The sequence below is a fragment of the Canis lupus genome, chromosome 4, assembly GCF_011100685.1.
Source record: "Canis lupus familiaris isolate Mischka breed German Shepherd chromosome 4, alternate assembly UU_Cfam_GSD_1.0, whole genome shotgun sequence".
Taxonomy (NCBI): domain Eukaryota; kingdom Metazoa; phylum Chordata; class Mammalia; order Carnivora; family Canidae; genus Canis; species Canis lupus.
The window spans coordinates 24,891,925-24,911,336 of record NC_049225.1 but is presented as its reverse complement, the minus strand read 5'-3'; the positions used below and the strand labels follow the sequence as shown (position 1 = coordinate 24,911,336).

The 19,412-nt window shown below is 49.5% G+C and overlaps 2 protein-coding genes and 1 pseudogene across 2 annotated transcripts; all 3 read left to right on the top strand.

Annotated features, from left to right (window-relative positions):
- The first annotated feature begins 730 nt into the window (after positions 1 to 730).
- Positions 731 to 10,391, top strand: SYNPO2L (synaptopodin 2 like). Its single transcript, XM_038534369.1, is given in 5 exon segments — positions 731 to 986; positions 988 to 1,029; positions 2,229 to 2,380; positions 2,835 to 3,349; positions 6,578 to 10,391. Coding segments are annotated over 5 exon segments (2,913 nt in total). The 5' UTR covers positions 731 to 923; the 3' UTR covers positions 8,719 to 10,391.
- Positions 10,392 to 11,072: 681 nt separating this feature from the next.
- LOC100855448 lies at positions 11,073 to 13,101 on the top strand (annotated as a pseudogene).
- A 1,146-nt stretch (positions 13,102 to 14,247) lies between these two features.
- Positions 14,248 to 19,412, top strand: MYOZ1 (myozenin 1). The gene is made up of 5 exons (NM_001048095.1): positions 14,248 to 14,320; positions 15,295 to 15,473; positions 17,014 to 17,257; positions 17,632 to 17,797; positions 19,181 to 19,412. Exons 1-5 carry the CDS (start codon positions 14,248 to 14,250, stop codon positions 19,410 to 19,412), a joined length of 894 nt encoding a protein of 297 aa, NP_001041560.1.

The window sequence follows — 19,412 nt, the reverse complement described above, 5'->3', positions numbered from 1 at the left end:
AATTCAGGGGCTAACTGAACAGGGCGTCACAAAGTGGACAATTGTAACAGTTACCAAAAGTGGGAAAACATAAAAAATAAAAAAAATAAAATAAATAAAATAAAATAAAATAAAATAAAATAAAATAAAATAAAATAAAATGGCAATACTAGGTATCAGACCAATAAAATCTGGATTTCTAAAGCTGAGGCCTGGGAATCATTATATATATATATATATATATATATGTATATATATATATATATATACACACACACATTAATAGATTATTTCATTATATAATCATCTAATCCTATATGCGGTCTTATTTTTGGAAACCAGTAGCTTTAAAAGTTACATTGCACTTAGCACTGCAGTGAAATATGGATCTCAATTTGATGAACAGGTAAATTCACACGTGAGAGAGAGCACACTTCTCGGGAGCTTGTGAACTTGTGGGACCAGTCCAGGCATTCCTTGCTATGGAACTGAAGCCCCTGCTGCAGCCACTTTGAAATGAGCTTTGGAGGAAAGCAGTTGGGATTAGTCCATGATCCTATCAGGGATGGCACAGTCCCTGAAAGTATGTATATTAGTTAGAGCTGGTACTCAGAGTCCTGAGTAAAAGGCCTATGCAGGGTAATGGGGGAAATTGGAAGGCAGAGGTTTTTACTATAATTAGCTTTGGGAGTAATACAGCTGGGGGAGGGAAGGGAGTACAGCCGGCAACTATTTTGAGCACAGCCCCGATTGACAGGACATGTGTGCTGGACTGTAGTGATCCCAGGGCCAAGTTGCTTGTCCGTGGTGTGTGGTGTGGGGGGGAAGGCCTGGGGCAGCAGGAGCAGGACAGCCATACAGACAGGCCGGACGGGGTACCAGCGCCTCGACTTCTCTCCCTGGGACACTATCCAAACTCCGAGGGCCATAGGCCAAGCTGTGCGATGGGTGCTGAGGAGAAGGTGCTGGTCACATTGTCAGGGGGAGCCCCCTGGGGCTTCCGACTTCAGGGGGGGGGCCGAGCAGAGGAAACCTTTACAGGTGTCCAAGGTAAGGGAGAGCCCCTATTATTGAGGTTTCAGGGAAAGGGAAACCCAGGGGAATCTGGGAAGAGCCATATTGTGGCCTCTGGGGGAGAGGTGGGAGGCTGTGAAGAAGAGTGTGGGTGGGTAGGTGGGCAGGTGGGCAGGGAAGCATGCTCATCTGGTGGGAGGAGTAGTTTCTGAGCACAAGCGTCTTGCAGAGGGCTTTTAGAAAAGAATTCCTGGTTTCTGGGAGCAGAAAAAAAGAAAGACTGCCTCAGTTCCCTGTGGCACCATAGTAGCAGAGGCCCAGTTCTGGCCATCCAGTCTTTGCTCTCCTGAGGCTGTGCCTCTACTCCAAATTCCAGGAATATAGGGAAGGTTCTAATTTTTCTTGAACTAAATTGGTATGTGATGAGCTGAGGCTGTCTTACCCAGCCCAGCCCTGCCCTGCCCTGCCCTACCCTACCCTGTCCAGGCCTCCAGTGTTCCTCTTTCCCTTCATCAGACACTTGCTCTCCTAAGGCAAGACTTTTTAGGTGCTGGGAGGGTTATGGCAAGGTCTGGCCTGTCAGATGAAGCTGTTGTGTTTGGTTTCATACAGGCTTAGTTTCCCCAATTATAAAATGTGGGTGATAACAGTACCTACTTCATAGAACCATTCTAAGAATTAAATGCAATAATACATGTAGAGTGCTTGGCACCATACCTAATATTTAGTAAGCACTCAATAAATGATAGCCTTTACACCTATTATCATTACTTTAACATGTATGTGTGTGTGCATGCGTGGCACACATACACACACAATGACAATCTCCCAGATTCTGCTGGACTCCCTCCAATCTGGAATACTGTTCTAAAATCTTGACTGTGTAGACAATGGCCTAAAAGAGAACTATTGGCCAGTAAAGATATTGCCTTTGAAGGGAAATCTTTTGGGGGGATGCAACTGTCATTTCTAGTACCTCCCCTCTACAGTTTTTCCCAAGCCCCTTTGATTTGGCGATTGCCCTACCTCCCCTCGTATGATGTATTACTCCCAACAATCTGCACCTTCTTCCCTCTACATAGCCCCCATCACTGTAGCTCTGTGTTCCTCCCCACCTTTTTTTACCCTGTAAAGTATATACCCTTCACGCATAGGACCTTCCCATGACTCCTTTCATTCTATTCCCACTTGGAGCTCTCCCTCACCTACAATCTCTCCTCCCAACACCTTCTCAGATCCGAAGACGGAGCCAGGCTGGCAGAGCAGGACTCCGAGAGAGGGACCAGCTTTTGGCCATCAATGGGGTCTCCTGCACCAGCCTCTCCCATGCCAGTGCCATGAGCCTCATCGATGCCTCAGGGAATCAGCTTATCCTCACAGTGCGGCGGTATGGACCCCTCCCACCCCAGCCCACCTCATCCCCCTAGCCCAGGGCTCCCAAAGCCTGTCTCAGCTCTCTGTCTCACTGGCCTGGCTTTAGCTACTACTAAGTACACTCTTGTACGTTTGTGTTGGAGTATAGATGTTTGTCTGTGCCTCCCAGGGGACTTCAGTGTATCTCCAATTAAGGGCTGGGGGTGTCAAGTGGGCATTTGAGTGTGTGGGCTTGAAGCCCTTTGCCAGTCTCCTTACCATCACATCTCCCTCTAAGCCAATGTCCACTCACAGCCCTTCAAGCACATTTGCCTCCTGGTTTGTCTTCAGATACCCACTCTTCCCAGCCCAATCATCCAGCCCATATACCAGTACCCTCTCTCCTTTCCTTCCTTCTCCCATCCCCTCTAGACCTCGCTGTCAGTCACCCAGTCCATTTCTCAAGTTCTGTCCTCTTTCCCATCCAGGGTAGAGGATGAGGGGCCAGTGCGATCTCCATCCCCTGGTGAGCTTCAGGTGTTGTCACCCTTATCTCCACTGAGTCCTGAGCCCCCTGGCGCTCCAGTTCCCCAGCCTCTTCAGCCTGGAAGCCTCCTCTCACCCCCTGACAGTGAGGCTTACTACGGAGAGACAGACAGTGATGCCGATGGCCCCGCCACCCAGGAGAAGCCCCGCCGACCCCGCCGAAGAGGCCCCACAAGGCCCTCCCCTCCGGGAGCCCTACCTGATGAAGTCTACCTATCTGACAGCCCTGCAGAGCCAGCACCTGCTGTCACTAGTCCTCCCAGTCAGGGTGACAGCCGTGTGAGCTCCCCATCATGGGAGGATGGGGCAACTCTTCAGCCACCCCCAGCTGAGGCCCTGCTGTTGCCCCATGGCCCCCTCCGGCCTGGCCCAAATCTCATCCCTATGGTGGGACCTGTTCCCCACCCGGTGGCAGAAGACCTCACTACCACCTACACCCAGAAGGCCAAGCAAGCCAGTGAGTGCCTGAACCCTTTTTTTCCCAAGCCAGTATCCTTCAATCTGAGTCCTAAATCTACCCCTCCATAACTATACTTTATGCTTCCTTTGGATACAGTCCTGGGGACAAGTGGAGAGGAATGATGAGTAGAAGGGGAAAATAATGGTTCTCACAGTCCCCATAATTTTTAGTCCTTGAACCAGTGTGGCAAAAGCTGTAGGTAGTTCAACCCAATCCAGGAACAGAATGAGGAGGGAAGTTAGAAAAGAACATGAAACCAACAAAGGGTTTGCTTGTTGTTGTTGCTATGATTTTGCTAAGTGTCAGACAGGGTGAGGGCAGAGAATAGAAATGATGCAGGGGAGAATTTGGAAGCAGGGCAGGGGCTTTTCAGGGTTAATTGCAGGCATACCCTCAGAGCTACCTTTGACATTTGTAAGTTCACTTAGGATTCCTGGGGACTGGGAGCCTATGGGATAGTCATGAGATCTCTAGGAAGTGGTAGAGGGAGGGATCTTTGACTCCTTATCTCACGCAAGAATGTAGGCCTGGGCAGAAAAAGCCAGTTCCACTTATCTCAAGCTCTTTGCTATTTTTGATGTGAGCACCAGAACAAGATCTAACTGTGAACTTTCTCCCTGTCCCATGCCTCTACCCCAGAGACCTTTCTTGTCACCTTGAAAATCTAGGATTACCCCTCTAGTTCTCATCTCTCATTCCTCCCCTCTACCATTCTGATTCCTGATCCATAAGATTTTATGCATCTAAGTCTGGAACATGGGCTCAGGAATTGAAAATTTAGTCTGACATCCCCTAAGAATGTCCAATACTCCACAAAGAAATTCCAGATGCATGCCCAGGATCCTATGCTTATCCCCAATCCTCATTTTAGCGCCCCTCCCTTCCTATCATGCTGGGTAAGACTGCAGTTAGTGGCTCAGGGATATTTTTAGCCGAGCAGACCTCATTGTCCAGTGGGGTGGAGTGGGGGGAAGGGTAGGCAGGTGTCCACGTCCATCACACCGGGGCTTGTGGGGCAGCAGAGAGAAGGGAGGGGGCTAGGCTCCAAAAATAGCACAATGAGCTCATTCAGCTGCCAGCTCTGGGGACAAGACAAAGGGGCTTTAAAAGGCATGGGGGGTGGCTCAAGCTGGTCTTGCTCCAGCCAACACTTCATTTCTCGGCATGGAGACCTTTGAGCCCATCAGCCAAGAGCCCCTCAGCCAAGCCAGCTGCAACAAAGCCCCAGATCCAGCTCCTGGGCTCCAGGACGCATTCTATGCAGGTACTACCCTCCCATAGCCAAGAGAGTTCTGGGATCCAGCATGGAGAGAATACATCAATAGTTTAGGAAGGGATGTCTTTGGGAAAGGTCTTATTCCCTTATTTGTTCCTCCTTTTTGATTTCTTCTTCCTTCTTTTCTCAGGAGAGTTCCACTGCCCCTTTCTCAGAATGGGCTGATGCTATGGCCACATGTCAAAGGGGTTTGTGACCACATGAGCTCTAGAAAACTCATGGGGAGGGAGTGTGTGTGAGAGAAGTGTGAGTAATATGTGAATACATGAAGGCGTGTATACGGGAATACATGGGAGAATATATGTGTGAACAAGAAAGTGTCTGTATACATGTGTAGCTGATGTCAAGAAAGCTTTAATAGTAATGGTTAGTCACTGCAGGCCTTAGGGCTGCCATGAAATGCTAAATTTATCTACACTATCTCATTTAATCATCACAGCAATCCTATGAGATAGTCATTATCATGCTCATTTACAGATGAGGAAACTGAACTTCAATGAAGTGAAGTAACTCTACCAAGAACCAAAAACCTGAACTGAACTCTGACTCCAGTGCCTATCTCTCATCTGCAGTACTATTCTGTGGCACAAACTTTGGGATGCATGGAATGAAAGCCCTAATTAGAAAGGAGCTTGGTATCTTGAGTGGAAAGTGGATGGAATTTCAAGAATTTTTCAGGAGGAACTGGGGATCATGGATCAGAGAGTATCTGTGTCCAAGGCAGGGTCCTAGCAGCAGGGCAGCCTCTCCTATTTCCTGGCCCCACCTCCCCGGCCCCACATGGCATAGAAAGCCCTGCCCAGGTTCCCCTTAGTACATAGTCCTTGTGTGTCTGCCTGTTAGTGGCTGCCAGAGCTCTCTACCCAGAAGGCTGACCCCCAAAGAAGCCCCCCCACTCCCACCCCAGCTGGGGGTGGGGGTGATGGGATATATTTAGCTGGCGACCTTGAAGTATCCTAAAGATATGGAGGGTTGCCTTGGAGAGCAGCTCTCTGGCTTTTCCTGCATCTTGGATCTGAGGCTATCCCTGGCTGTGAGTAGCAGGGGTGTGAGGCACAGAGGAGTGCCCTGGTGGATGGAAGGCCAATATCAGTTGTAAAATTTTGTTCAAACTGTTAGTAACAGGGTCTCTGCAGGAAGAACTCTGGGAAGAGGGAGTATGCAAGTGTGTGAATGTATTTGAATGACTGTGTTTTTGTGTGGGTACATGTGTATTTATATATGTAAATGTGAACTAGGGTGGATATAGAATGGGGCATACATGAATGAGAGAGAAAAGTAATCTGAGAAAATATGCCCATAATTGGCCTTCACGAGACCCATATTCTTGTTGAAATGTGTGGTAGGTGTTATTTCTATGAATGTGTATGACGTGGACTACATAATGGGGGTGGAATTGTGAATGAACATTCTTGTTCCCAAGGGTCCTTTATGTTCCTATCATAGGGGTAAGGGGTGGGATGAGGTGATAAGTCCCTGCGTTTCTGAGAAGCCCTCTAACATGGTCTCAATTTGTCTCTCCCTGGGGCCTGCCTCATTTCCCTGGCTTCTGTGGGAAATGACTGCCCTCCAGCCTAGCCCCCAGCATTACCAGCCAGGAATGGTGGGAAGCAGGGAAGAATGTGTGTGGGGTGGGTAAGAGCACATTTTTGGAGAGATAGAAGCAGAGTAGATGGGAGAGAGGTTAGGAGAGCTGTGATCAGAGTAGCGTCAGGGAGCCAACTAGACTCTGCCCTCCCTTCAACTGTCCTTGGCTTCACCTTTCACCTACCACTCTGCCCCCAAGTCAGAGGACTTTGCCACAGGCAAGAGACACTGTGGATCAGGCCAGTGAAAAGACAGTAGGTGGAAGGACTGCAGAAACTGGTTGGGGGTGGGGCTGGGGTGAAAGCCATAGGGAGCAGAACTAGAAGAGGTTCACTGACCATTCTCCCTCCTGGCCTCCTCAGAACTGCAACGGGCAGAAAGCCTCCAAGAGAAGAGTGTGAAGGAGGCCAAGACCAAATGCCGGACGATTGCATCCCTACTAACTGCAGCCCCCAACCCCCATTCCAAGGGGGTGCTTATGTTTAAGAAACGACGGCAGCGAGCCAAGAAGTACACCCTAGTGAGCTTTGGGGCTGCTGCTGGGACAGGCGCTGAAGAAGAAGACGGGGTCCCTCCAACGAGCGAGTCGGAACTGGACGAGGAGGCCTTCTCCGACGCCCGCAGCCTCACCAACCAGTGCGACTGGGACAGCCCCTATCTGGACATGGAGCTGGCCAGGCCAAGCTCAGCTGCAGCAGAGGGCCAGGGCGGGCAGCTGAGCGAGGCCTCCGGCAGAGGGGCCCAGCTCTTTGAGCAGCAGCGCCAGCGCACCGCGTCCAGCACCCAGGAGCTGGCCCGGGATGGTCCAGCAGCCATGCTCAATGGGCAGGGCCTGCAGTCACCACCTCGGGCCCAGAGTGCTCCTCCGGAGGCGACTGTGCTCCCACCCAGCCCTTCACCAGCCCCTGTAGCCAGCCCCAGACCCTTCCTTCCAGGCGGTGGAGCCCCAACCCCAGCTCCAAACATCTTTAACCGGTCAGCCAGGCCCTTCACCCCAGGCTTGCAAGGGCAGCGGCCAGGTACCACTTCGGTTATCTTCCGGCCCCTAGCTCCCAAGAGGGCGAACGAAAGCCTGGGAGGCCTCAGCCCCGCCCCACCGCCCTTCCAGCCCCCCCCACCGGGGCCCACCCCTCTGCCCAGCCACGTGCCAGCCTCCGGTTCCCCCAGCACTCCACGCTCCTCGGGCCCCGTCACAGCCACAAGTTCCCTGTACATCCCAGCCCCCAATCGTCCTGTTACGCCAGGAGGAGCCCCCGAGCCCCCCGCCCCCTCTAGCGCTGCTGCCATGACCTCCACCGCTTCTATCTTCCTGTCGGCACCTCTGCGACCCGCTGCGCGCCCGGAGGCTCCCGCCGCAGGCCCCGGGGCACCCGAGCCCCCCAGCGCTCGGGAGCAGCGCATCTCCGTGCCAGCTGCCCGCACTGGCATCCTCCAGGAAGCCAGGCGACGGGGAACTCGGAAGCAGATGTTCCGCCCGGGAAAGGAGGAGACGAAGAACTCGCCCAACCCCGAGCTGCTATCGCTGGTGCAGAACCTGGATGAAAAACCCCGGGCCGGGGGCGCGGAATCCGGTCCGGAGGAGGATGCGCTGAGCCTCGGGGCTGAAGCCTGCAACTTCATGCAGCCACCAGGGGGCAGGAGTTACAAGACTCCGTCTCACGTGACGCCTAAAACTCCGCCCCCGATGGCTCCCAAGACCCCGCCCCCAATGGCTCCTAAGACTCCACCCCCGGTGGCTCCTAAGCCCGCGCCTCGAGGGTTCCTTGATGGGCTAGTGAATGGGGCAACCCCTTCGGCTGGAATCCCTGAGCCGGCCAGGCTGCAGGGCAGGGGTGGGGAGCTGTTTGCCAAGCGGCAGAGCCGAGCAGACAGGTATGTGGTGGAAGCTACACCCAGTGCTGGCCTTGGCCCTGGCCCTCGGCCCAGAAGTCCTTCCCCTACACCCTCACTGCCCTCTTCCTGGAAATATTCACCCAACATCCGTGCCCCACCTCCTATTGCTTACAACCCACTGCTCTCACCCTTTTTCCCCCAAGCTGCTCGAACTCTCCCTCATAAGGCCCAATCCCAGGGGCCTCGGGCAACCCCCAAGCAGGGTATCAAGGCTCTGGATTTCATGCGGCACCAGCCCTACCAACTTAAGAGTGCCATGTTCTGTTTCGATGAGGTTCCCCAGACTCCTGGCCCCACCTCCTTAGGGGCCCCCAAAACTGCCCGAGTCCAGGAGATCCGCCGATTTTCCACCCCAGCACCCCAGCCCACTGCAGAACCCCTGGCCCCCACTGTGCTCACCCCCCGAGCAGCCACTACATTGGATGAGCCCATCTGGAGAGCTGAGCTGGCCTCAACCCCTGTTCTTAGCCCAGCCCCTCCTCCAGAGTCTCCCAGGGGTCTTGGGACTTCCCCCAGCTCTTGTAGCTTCCAAGTAGCCAGGCCCCGGTTCTCAGCCACCAGAACTGGATTGCAGGCTCATGTGTGGAGGCCAGGGGCAGGCCACCACTGAGCAGGGCACAGCTCCCAGGACCAAGGAGAGGTGGAACATCCAGTTCCTAAAGTTGTTTCTCCTACCCAACCCATGCCCTCTCTCAGGCATCTGGAGGCTAACTTCCCTCCTGCCAGATATCGTTTTGGAGTTGGTGTCCATTCTCCTGGCTCCCAACCTCCCTGCTGCTTGCAACCTACTATCTCTGCTTCTTTATCTGTGCTTCTCTTTGTCTCTGTAGTTCCTTGCGTGGATGTTCAAATCTCAGTCTCCACCCACAGTCCTCCACTGGTCTCTATTTCTCTACATCTGTGCTTTGTGAGCCTCATTTTAACGTTCCACGAGAAGCACACAGAGAAGTTACTAGTGAGACCTCGGCAAGAAGCTCACCATCAGGCAGGCCTCAAAGGGACTGAATTGATCTCTGTTTGCACTAAATAGCTTGCTACTCCTCACTCTCATTTCCCAACCTTGGCTGGCATAGATCTAGAAATGTATGTGTGCATGTGTGTATGTGCAAGTGTGTGTGGGCACAGATATGTTCTTATGTCTGAAGCAAGAGTAAGAGGAGTGGTCTAAATAAAGACCCAATCTGGGTCTAACCCTTGTGCTGATAAAAGAAGGGTCAGATAGCTAGCCCCTCATGGATAGTCTAGTGAGGAGAAAGACATTGACTTGAATTAAAGACCAATGCCTGTAGCAGGGGTACAGCACCTTGTGAAACAGATTATGAGAAGGCCTGAGGGCTGGGGCAGTTTGTAAGGACTGAGATACACCAGCTAGAACAGGAATAGAACTAAGAATTCTATTTATCAGAGGGTGCCTGGCTGGCTCAGTTGGAGGAGCATGTGACTCTTGATCTCAGGGTCCTGAGTTTGAGCCCCATACTGAGAATAGAGATTACATAAATAAATAAATAAATAAATAAATAAATAAATAAATAAATAAATAAATAAACAAACAAACAAAAAGTTCTACTTATCAGGATTTCAGAAAGTTAGCAACTTAAGAGGCCCATGCTGAGCTACAAACATCCAGGAAGTGAAAAAGGCAGACAAAAAATTTCCCCTGAGAATGAAAAAATCATTGGCTTCATTGCCTCATGTACCCAAGACAGAAAGGACGGAGAGAAGAGGCATGGTGTGGAAAGTGAAGTAGAAACCAGGAGCAGAGTGGAATGAATGAAATTGCACCACAGGGAGGAGCATGAGGAGGGAGAGTGTTGTGTTGGCAGAGTACAGTTGGGTTTCAAGAAACTCAGCATGTACAACAGGGGGTCTAGGGGAAAAAATGAGAAAAAAGAATGCATTTGTTGGAGTGAGGACGGATGATGGTGGGGGGATGTGAGAGTGTGGGTTGAGTGTTGAAAGAATAGGTAGTGTCTGCTACCTCCTTTAAGTCTGTCCTTCTACCTTCTGCAACTTGTTATGATGACCTGGGAAAGGGCAAGGAGATACCCAGAGCCCAAACCTCTTTTTAGTCCTAGCCCCATCACTCAAACCCTAGCTCTTATTCCTTCCAAGCTTCAGGCCCTGATCTCTGATCCTAGTTGGGTATGGACTCTCCTCTCACCATGACCACCACCAATCAGCCACATTTGCTGCTTGATCTGGATTGATCGTTTCCTTTGCATAGTGGGTGTGAGTCACAGACTTTGATTTGTGCACAAGAATAAACTTATGCTCCAAACCTTGTTTCTGTCATCTCTTCTAGTTGTGTGCCTAAATCCTGACTCTCCTCCATCTTCTCTAACCCATTTCCCCGATCTCCTGATTCCTGAACTCTTCCTCCATTCCTGCCCTATTTTTCACCCTTTGCCCTTTACCGCCTGGCCTTTTGCTCTTCTTTACCAGTTCTGTCCTATTCTGATTTAGCCACCTCCACTGTTCCCTTTGGTTCTCTCTCCCTGTGTTCTCCATTCAGATTCTCCCCTTCTCCATCTCCTGCTCCATACTTACCAGGCAAGGCCTCAATTTCAGAACCAAGGAGAGTGGGAAGGGCCTCTGAACTTCTATAATCATCATTTCCTAGCTTTCTGGAGGAAGCAATGATATTTCCATAGGAAAGCAATGCCTGAAGGTGAAAGTGGGATGGGAGAGGGAAGGAAGAGAGTGGATCAGGAAGAGAGTTTAATATGGAAGAGAAGAGGGCACCTGGGTGGCTCAGTGGTTGAGCGTCTGCTTTTGGCTCAGGTTGTGATCCCAGGATCCTGGGATTGAGTTCCGCATTGGGCTCCCGGAGGGGAGCCTGCTTCTCCCTCTGCCTATGTCTCTGCCTCTCTCTCTCTCTCTCTCTCTCTCTCTCTCTCTCTCTCTCTCTCGTCTCTCATGAATAAATAAATAAAGTCTTTAAAAAGAAAAGTAGAGCCTTTCTGCGCTCGAGCTCGTGGTGACGGCAGCAGGTGCGCCCTCGACATGCAGAACGACGCCAGCGAGTTCGTGGACCTGTACGTGCCGCGGAAATGCTCCGCCAGCAACCGCATCATCGGCGCCAAGGACCACGCGTCCATCCAGATGAACGTGGCCGAGGTTGACAAGTGACCGGCAGGTTCAACGGGCAGTTTAAGACCTACGCTATCTGCGGGGCCATTCGCAGGATGGGCGAGTCTGATGACTCCATCCTCCGGCTGGCCAAGGCCGACGGCATCGTTTCAAAGAACTTATTTTATTTTATTTTATTTTATTTTATTTTATTTTATTTATTTTATTTTATTTTATTATTTCATTTTAGTTATTTTTTTTTTCAAAGAACTTCTGAAGGGAGAAGACCACGGATGGGGAACATTTGTCGTAAATAAACAGTAAACCCCCCCCCCCCCCCCCCAAAAAAAAAAGAAAGTAGAAGAGAAGGCATTGGAGGCAGACTAGATAGAATTAAGGACTTTTTTTTTTTTTTTTGAATTAAGGACTTCTGAGAAAGAAAGTGCTATTACTCCAGTAGGGGGCATATTTGTGCAAATAACCAGGCCCAGGACCCTGATGCTTCTGCACACAGGCTCAGAATTCCAGAGGAAGGGCCCATTGAGCATAGTTGGATATTTTCTTCATTTAGGTCCTCAATCATAGGAGACCAAAACTTCAGTTTGTTTTTGTTTTTGAGAGTAGTGTGATGGTGATGACAAAATCACCATTTACCATTTGTATTTTTTCTTCTAATTGCTTCTTTGGGTTGGGATGGAATGGAGAAGGAGGACAAAAAATGAGGGATTTGGAGGCTAAACTGGTCTGGGCAGAGGTCAACTAGAAGGAGGTGGGATGACTTTTCAGACCCTGGCCTGACCCTGAAAATTTCAGGATGGGAAAAGGGCAAGGTCAGGAAGAGTGGAGAGCTGGCAGAGGGGAATTCTGGCAGCTGCAAAGTCACTTCTTAAAGTAGCCACAACAGGATGGTTATTGTAACAAGAGGTGTAGCAGCAGCTGGTTACAGAATCTGAGAGGGTGGAAGAGGATCCAGGATGTTCATGCAGCTAGTGAGGAAAGGCCTGGGTAAATAACAGGCTTCCCTCAAGGAGGCTCTCAAACTTGTGCCCTTGCACAAGGGATCTTCTGAAAGAGTTTGAATGGGACAATCTAGATCCTATGGGATATGTCCTCCCTTTGAAGAAAATCCCAAGTGGGAACCCCAGAAAGTAAGGACCTGGCATGTATGTAGTTCTCAGACTTCAAAATCTATCCCGCAAAACAAACTGAACTGAGCACCCCAATAGCAAATGGGAATGAAAAGGTAAAAATTGGTCAAGTCTTCCCCACATCATCTCTGACAACATAGGAAGCACTAGATTTGGTGAACTTGGTCCCTTATTCTGCCAAGATCTGGCTTTCCCAGAGGAAAAACCAACACATCAAGGAATTTTCAATGAGCAGCCCCATTATGAACAGACTTCCTTTCCCCAAACATAGCACCTTAAGGCCTCTCACCCCCAAGATGCTCTCACATGTCCCTCCAACTCCAGCCTGGATTGGTTTTGAGTGGCTCTCCAGACATGTTCTCCAAGTTCTTGCTTTCCCACTCTGAATTCTTATCCATCACTTTCTGCTTGCTTCCTCTTTCCCTTTTAGTTTTCAATTTCTCCCTGAATGGCTTCTGTGGATCTCAGACTCTAGATGCCAAGAAAGGGGAATCCCTGGGCACACTGATCCCTGGCTCAGATAGCTTAGTGGGAGAATCCCAAAGGCCATTTGTCCCCTTCCTGAGCCTCTGGGCAAGGAGGGCGGGATCTTGGTTCCAGGGTCTCAGTACCCCCAGTGCCATTTGAGCTGCTTGTACTCATCATCTCTATTAATAACTGCCCTCCCTCCCCCACTGCCAGTGCTGCCCCCACGCCTGCCCAGCTCGAGTTCTCCGGTCACAGCAGCTCAGTCCTCCAAAGCTGCTGGACCCCAGGGAGTGCTGACCACCGCCTGAGCAGCCGGTAAGTTTCCAGCTCTATGGCCAGAGGGTCTGGAGCCCACTCTGTTGACTGCTGTATCTGTGTCTGCAATTGTGACCCTCGATCCTGGGAGAGTTGTCTCCCTCCCCTGTCTATGCTTTGTCCCCAGCTGTCTAGTTTGGGGGAGCCACAGAGTTGAAAGGAGAGGGGCCCAGGAGGGTGGGGGGAATGGACATGTTGGAGGAAGCACTGGGATCATAAGAAGGGGGTCTGAGAGGCTGGATGGGGGAAAAAGTAATCTAGTTAGAGCTGAGAGAGGTGTAGTGAATGCCCATTTAGCAGTTCCTGGAGTCTGGCCTCAGCATGCCCCATTAAGTTAGTGGAACTGCAGACGTGTTATGAAACGGGGCTCAGTAGAAGACAGTGTTTTGCTGAGTGCCAACTTCTGTCAAGGAGGAGCTGGAGTCTGCAGCTTTTCCCAGCTTGTCCCCCTCCACTGCCAGATTCTATTATTACATTCCTGTCCCCTGTCAATTCCGCACTGCTATAATATTGCTGAATTGACACACATCAGGGTTCAAATGCCCCTGGCCCTCCCCTCCACTCTAGTTCTGGGTTCTGGGGCAGGAGTGACTGAAAGGGAGCAAGGAACACTGCTGGGACCTCCCAGGCCACACTCCAACTGGCCCAATAGGGGAGCAATGACCTTTCCTTCCTATGAGAATGTTTTTGGCTGAATCTCCTCAACTCTGGCAGAACATTCCCCACCCCTGGGAGGGGGTTTGAGGAAGACTGAAGAAAGACCAGAGTTTGGAATGACACCCCTGATCTGAGAGCCCCATGAAAATAAAAACTTAAAAGTCATGCCAAGCCAATGAAACCTGGGTGCAGTGCCCTGTGTGTGTGTTGTTTGTTTTACCCATTGCTCCCAACACATACTATGTTCCTAATCCTTGTATGAGCTCTATTTAAACAGCAGGAAAGAGGTTGGTAGAAGGTAGCAGCAGAGGGTGCATCTGTACTTTCTGCCCTGCTTCCAAGAAAGGAGAAGCCCTAAAGCAATGGGTTTTCACTTTTGGGGAATAGGCCTTAACCTGAAACCCTTAACCCCAGGTTAAGAAGTATTGCCTTATTGTAGATATTCCCCTTCCCACCCTATCCAGGTTGAATCTGCCTCCACAATGCCGCTCTCAGGAACCCCAGCCCCCAACAAGAAGAGGAAATCCAGCAAGCTAATCATGGAACTCACTGGAGGTATGGCATGTTTGCACCTACCTAGTGTGGGACTTCTTGTTAAGAGCATCTTAGAAAAAAGAAAAAAAAAAAAAAAAAGAGCATCTTAGGCCCAAGAGTCCCAGAAAAATCATAAAATTACATATGTCTTAAGGTGAAGAGATGTGAAGAGACCAGAGAAATTCTAGGGGTGGGGGCAGGGAGAAAGAGAAAGGATTCAACACTTGACCACTCACCCTTCCACCCTTTTCACCTTGTAATCCGAGACAACAGTATCCTTGACATATCACCCAGTGCAGGTCCAGGACAACAAGACTCACAGGTCAGTGAGGTATGTTTGAGGAAGAGAATATATATGATGGCGACTGGTACACAGCGAAGTCTCAATAAATAGTTAACTTCCTTACTTTTTACCCCAGAGCTAGGGAACCTGTGTGAGCACTTAAGATGGAAAAATACTCAGGCATTTGTTTTCATGGGGGCGGGGTGGGGGGTGGGGGTGGTAGAAGTACAAGCACGTGAAGAGCTCTCCCAACACCCAGAGGCTGTCTACAGCCAGAGTTCTTTGAGGGGAAGAGAAGGGAAAAGAGTTAAGACAAATATGTATTTAGATGTGGTCAACTCCACACAGTGTTGGCCATTGGGCTTGCTCCCGCACTATAGTTTCCCCCGATGGTTCCATCTATGATGTTCCCTCAGTCCTTTTGCCCCACACTCCATGCCTCTGCCCCTTCTACCTCATTCACCCTCTCCATTCTAGTATCCCCACTGCTTCCGCTCTGCACCCCAGTTCCCACGCATTATCTTCAACTCCAAACCCAGGAAATAAAAATTTCTCACAAACAAGGTACAATTGATCAGATATCACAGACAGTCTGTGCTTCCCTCTGTGATCCTGCAGGATTCACACACGTAGTTGTGGATGGCATCTGTATTGTAAGCCTAGAAAATCCTACTTTACTCTTCTTGTTTCTTCCTCCCCACCTCCCTGGAAGGTGGACGGGAGAGCTCAGGCCTGAACTTGGGCAAGAAGATCAGTGTCCCAAGGGATGTGATGTTGGAAGAGCTGTCACTGCTCACTAATAGGGGCTCCAAGATGTTCAAACTGCGGCAGATGCGGGTAGAGAAATTTATTTATGAAAACCACCCTGATGTCTTCTCCGACAGCTCAATGGTGAGTTCAGAACTTTACAGCTCTCATAGCCTACTGCCTCTTCTGGCAGCTTCTTGGTAGACCCTGAATCTCCAAAATATCACCAACCTCCCCTCCCTGCATATATATAAGCTTATTAAGATATATTAAACCCCCAACAGCTCCAGAGGGAGTCAGCCCAGGTCTGAAATTCTTAGGGCCAGCAAGTGGGCGGGTACACCCTCAGGGAGAAAGTCCCTTCCCAGTATGGATAAGTGTTAAAGATAGACTTGCCAGATAAGACACAGAACACCAAGTCCTGTATTCTAAAGTTGAGATATACGCAAATAATTTTTTAGTAAAGTACGTCCCGTGAAATATTTGGGACATAAAAATTCAATTCAATTCAATTCAATTTTAAAAATACAGGATACAGTTAAATTTTCATTTTAAATATGCGATGAATACTCTCTTACATATAAATATGTCCCATGCAATATTTGGAGTGTAATTATAGTAAAAAAGTATTTGTTGTATATCTGAGATTCAAATTTAACTGGTGTCCTCTGATTTTATTTGATAAATCTGGCAACCCTAGAAAGAGTTAAGGACTTTCTATAACCATCTCCTTGAGCCATTCTTTTATTTGAAGAATCTGTCTAAGGACTCCATGAAACTATCCGCTAATGTCCCCTAGTGAGGATTCTTTTCCCAAGAGAAGTAGGGATTGGAAAGGTGCCAGGCACAAGATGTTATAGCTGAGAAGGAGGAGATCTTCTCCATTACCTTTCTTCCCCCTCCACCTTTGCTGGGCAGCCAGGGGGAAGTGGAAATAGATGCCTACGTGGGGCCAGAGGCAGGAGTGTCTGTCATTGGCCCTTAAGTGAGAAGCAGAGCAAAAGTGCTGAGCTGGTCATATCTAACTTTAGGAAGCCAAAAGCTCTCCTCCCTGGCTGGGTCTGATTACACTGGTTGGAACAGAGGGGTGTACATGGTGGGGTGGCTAGGAGAGCCTCCTGAAGGAGTTGGTGGGGTTATTTTTAGTCTTTGGGGCTGAATCCAGGGTTGCCCTTTTGATCACCCTTCCCCCTACCTGCTACAGTTTCATGGTCAGGAAGTCCTGGTTCCATGGACACCGAGAGGAGAAAGAAAAAGGAAGAAAAAGAGAAAGAAGAGAGTTCTGTTTGTTAGACAGGATTAAAGAAGGGGAGAGGACAGAGGTCTCTCTAGCTCTTCAAAGGAAGCCACCTTACCCTTTTACATTTTAGCTGAGCAGAAATCTTGGTCCTCTGTCTTGGTAATGTTAGGAAAGGAAAAGTGTAGAGAATGAGTTGTCCATCATAAGGTGTAATTGTAGGAAATCTGAGCCAGGGGGCATCCTCTCCCTTAAGGAAGGTTTAATTCCTCTCAGCCAGGCTATCCACTGTCCTTCCACCTATTGGAGGTGGAATCTCTGAGGATTCAGTGTCTTCTGGTTACCCACTGTCTCTGACCGTCTCCTCCTTGCTATGCACACCTGCATCTTTGTATATTCCCCATACCCATTGCCTAATCTTTCCTTCACTTTGTCCTTTCTTTTCAGGATCACTTCCAGAAGTTCCTTCCCACTGTTGGGGGACAGCTGGGCACAGCTGGTCAGGGATTCTCCTACAGCAAAGGCAGCAGTGGAGGCCAGGCCGGGGGAAGTGGCTCTGCCACACATCATGGCTCTGACCAGCATCACCATCAGGGCTCTGGGTCTGGATCTGGGGGTACAGGTGGTCCTGGGGGCCAGACTGGCAAAGGAGGAGCTGCTGGAACAGCAGGGGTTGGCGAGACAGGAACAGGCAAGTATCCTTACCCAAGAGTAATGTGTCTGGTCCCTAGAGCAGAGATATTCCCAGGAATGAGGCCTGGGCTGGGTTTAGGGAACAAGGGAGGCCTGTGGAGATACCTAGATGGATTCTCTGGGCCCAGGAGAAAACTGAGTTGTGTCTGTTTCACCCGGAAGCCTTATCTTTCAGTCGCCTTTCTGGCTTTTCAGTTTCAGTCACAGATCCGACCCCAGGCTGTCATTTTCCCACAAAACTAGCACAGTTACCAGGATGTTATATCTTTGGTCTCAGGCCTCAACAACTTCCCTAGTGGAGGACTGTAAGACTAACTTCCACTGGCTACTAACCATTATTATTGACTTAATTTTCTCTCCTGTGGCTGCCAGGAGACCAGACGGGTGGAGAAGGAAAACATATCACTGTGTTCAAGACCTATATTTCCCCATGGGAGAGAGCCATGGGGGTGGACTCTCAGCAGAAAGTGGAGCTTGGCATCGACTTACTGGCCTATGGGGCCAAACCTGAACTTCCCCAATATAAGTCCTTTAACAGGTAGGGGTTATGAAGGAGGAACCAGATGCATTCCAGTATGTGGCATAGTGTCCTCAGCTGGGATGGAGACTTTAGTTCTTATATTCCAGAAGGAAGCTGAGGAGGGAGGGAAGGAACATGGGAGCCCTAACTGGAGGTCTTTGCTTTTTTCACTTGAGTCCAGAGGAACAGTGCAGTCTGATGAAGGAAATGTTTGCTGGGAGGCAAGATTTTAGTTCACTCTGCCACTTACTAGTTGTTCTGAGCAAGGGAAAGTCACCCTACTTCTGAGCCTTGGTTGCCTTGCTGTAAAATGGGAATAATATAGGGGCACCTGGGTGGTTCAGTAGGTTAAAGGTCTGCCCTCTGCTCAGGTCATGGTCCCGGGGTCCTGGGATAGAGCTCCATGTTGGGTTCCCTGTGCTAGTGGGGAGTCTGCTTTTCCCTCTCCCTCTGCACTTCCCCACTGTTTGTGCTTTCACTCTGTCTCTCTCAAGTGAATAAATAAGAAATCTTAAAAAAGAGCGGGGGGGAATAGTGTATTAGATATTTAAAGTACACTGGAGGTTCCTTTCTTTCAAGGTTAGGATTCCGTTATTGTTCTTGTAGGATTCCATTACTGTTCAATTTTTTTATACTCTAGTAAAGCTTAAGTATCTATTCTTTTGGAATTTGGCTTCTCTAGACTGTGGATAGGAGATCTATGTGAAAGCAGAATAAGGAAAAAAAAAAAAAGCAGAATAAGGAAACACTAGAGAAGCATTTTGCATTTGATCCTAAGAATCCTGAATTTTCCAGGCAATGCTAATTCTTCTCACTAGGCCATGGCTATCCACTGGAAGTGGGGTAGGAGTTGTGTGTGTGTGGGGGGGGGGAGGGTATCTTTACATTGTAATTTAAGGTGGTCTCAGACGACCCTTGGTTCTATAGTGTCTGAGTCACAACCCTCCATGAAGCTCTCTATCCAGTACCCACTACACCTCTTTTCTCATTATTAGCTCTGGGGAAACAAGCAAACCAGGAATGGAGTACTAAAGGAGAAGAAGAATAAGGAGTGCAGAAGCAATCTTTTTTTCTTTTTTTTTTAAGATTTTATTTATCCGTTAGAGAGAGAGAGAGAGAGAGAGAGAGCATGAGCTGGGGGAGGGGTAGAGGGAGAGGCATAGGGAGAAGCAGACTCCCCACTTAGTATAGAGCCAAACACTGAGTTCAATCCCAGGACCCTGAGATCATGACCTGAGCCGGAGTCAGCCACATAGCGGACTGAGCCACCCAGGCACTGGGCAGAAGCAATCTTAAACTAAAATTCACAAACTTCCCCATTCTCAAAACAGGGTAACATCTTACTGATAAAGCTGTTCCTTTTATCCTGGTTTTTAATTAAATAATGTGTCCCCTTTTCAGGACAGCAATGCCTTATGGTGGATATGAGAAGGCCTCCAAACGCATGACCTTCCAGATGCCCAAGTTTGACCTGGGGCCCCTACTGAGTGAACCCTTGGTCCTCTACAACCAGAGCCTCTCCAACAGGCCTTCTTTCAATCGAACCCCTATTCCTTGGCTGAGCTCTGGGGAACCAGTAGATTACAATGTGGATATTGGCATCCCCTTGGATGGAGAAACAGAGGAGCTGTGA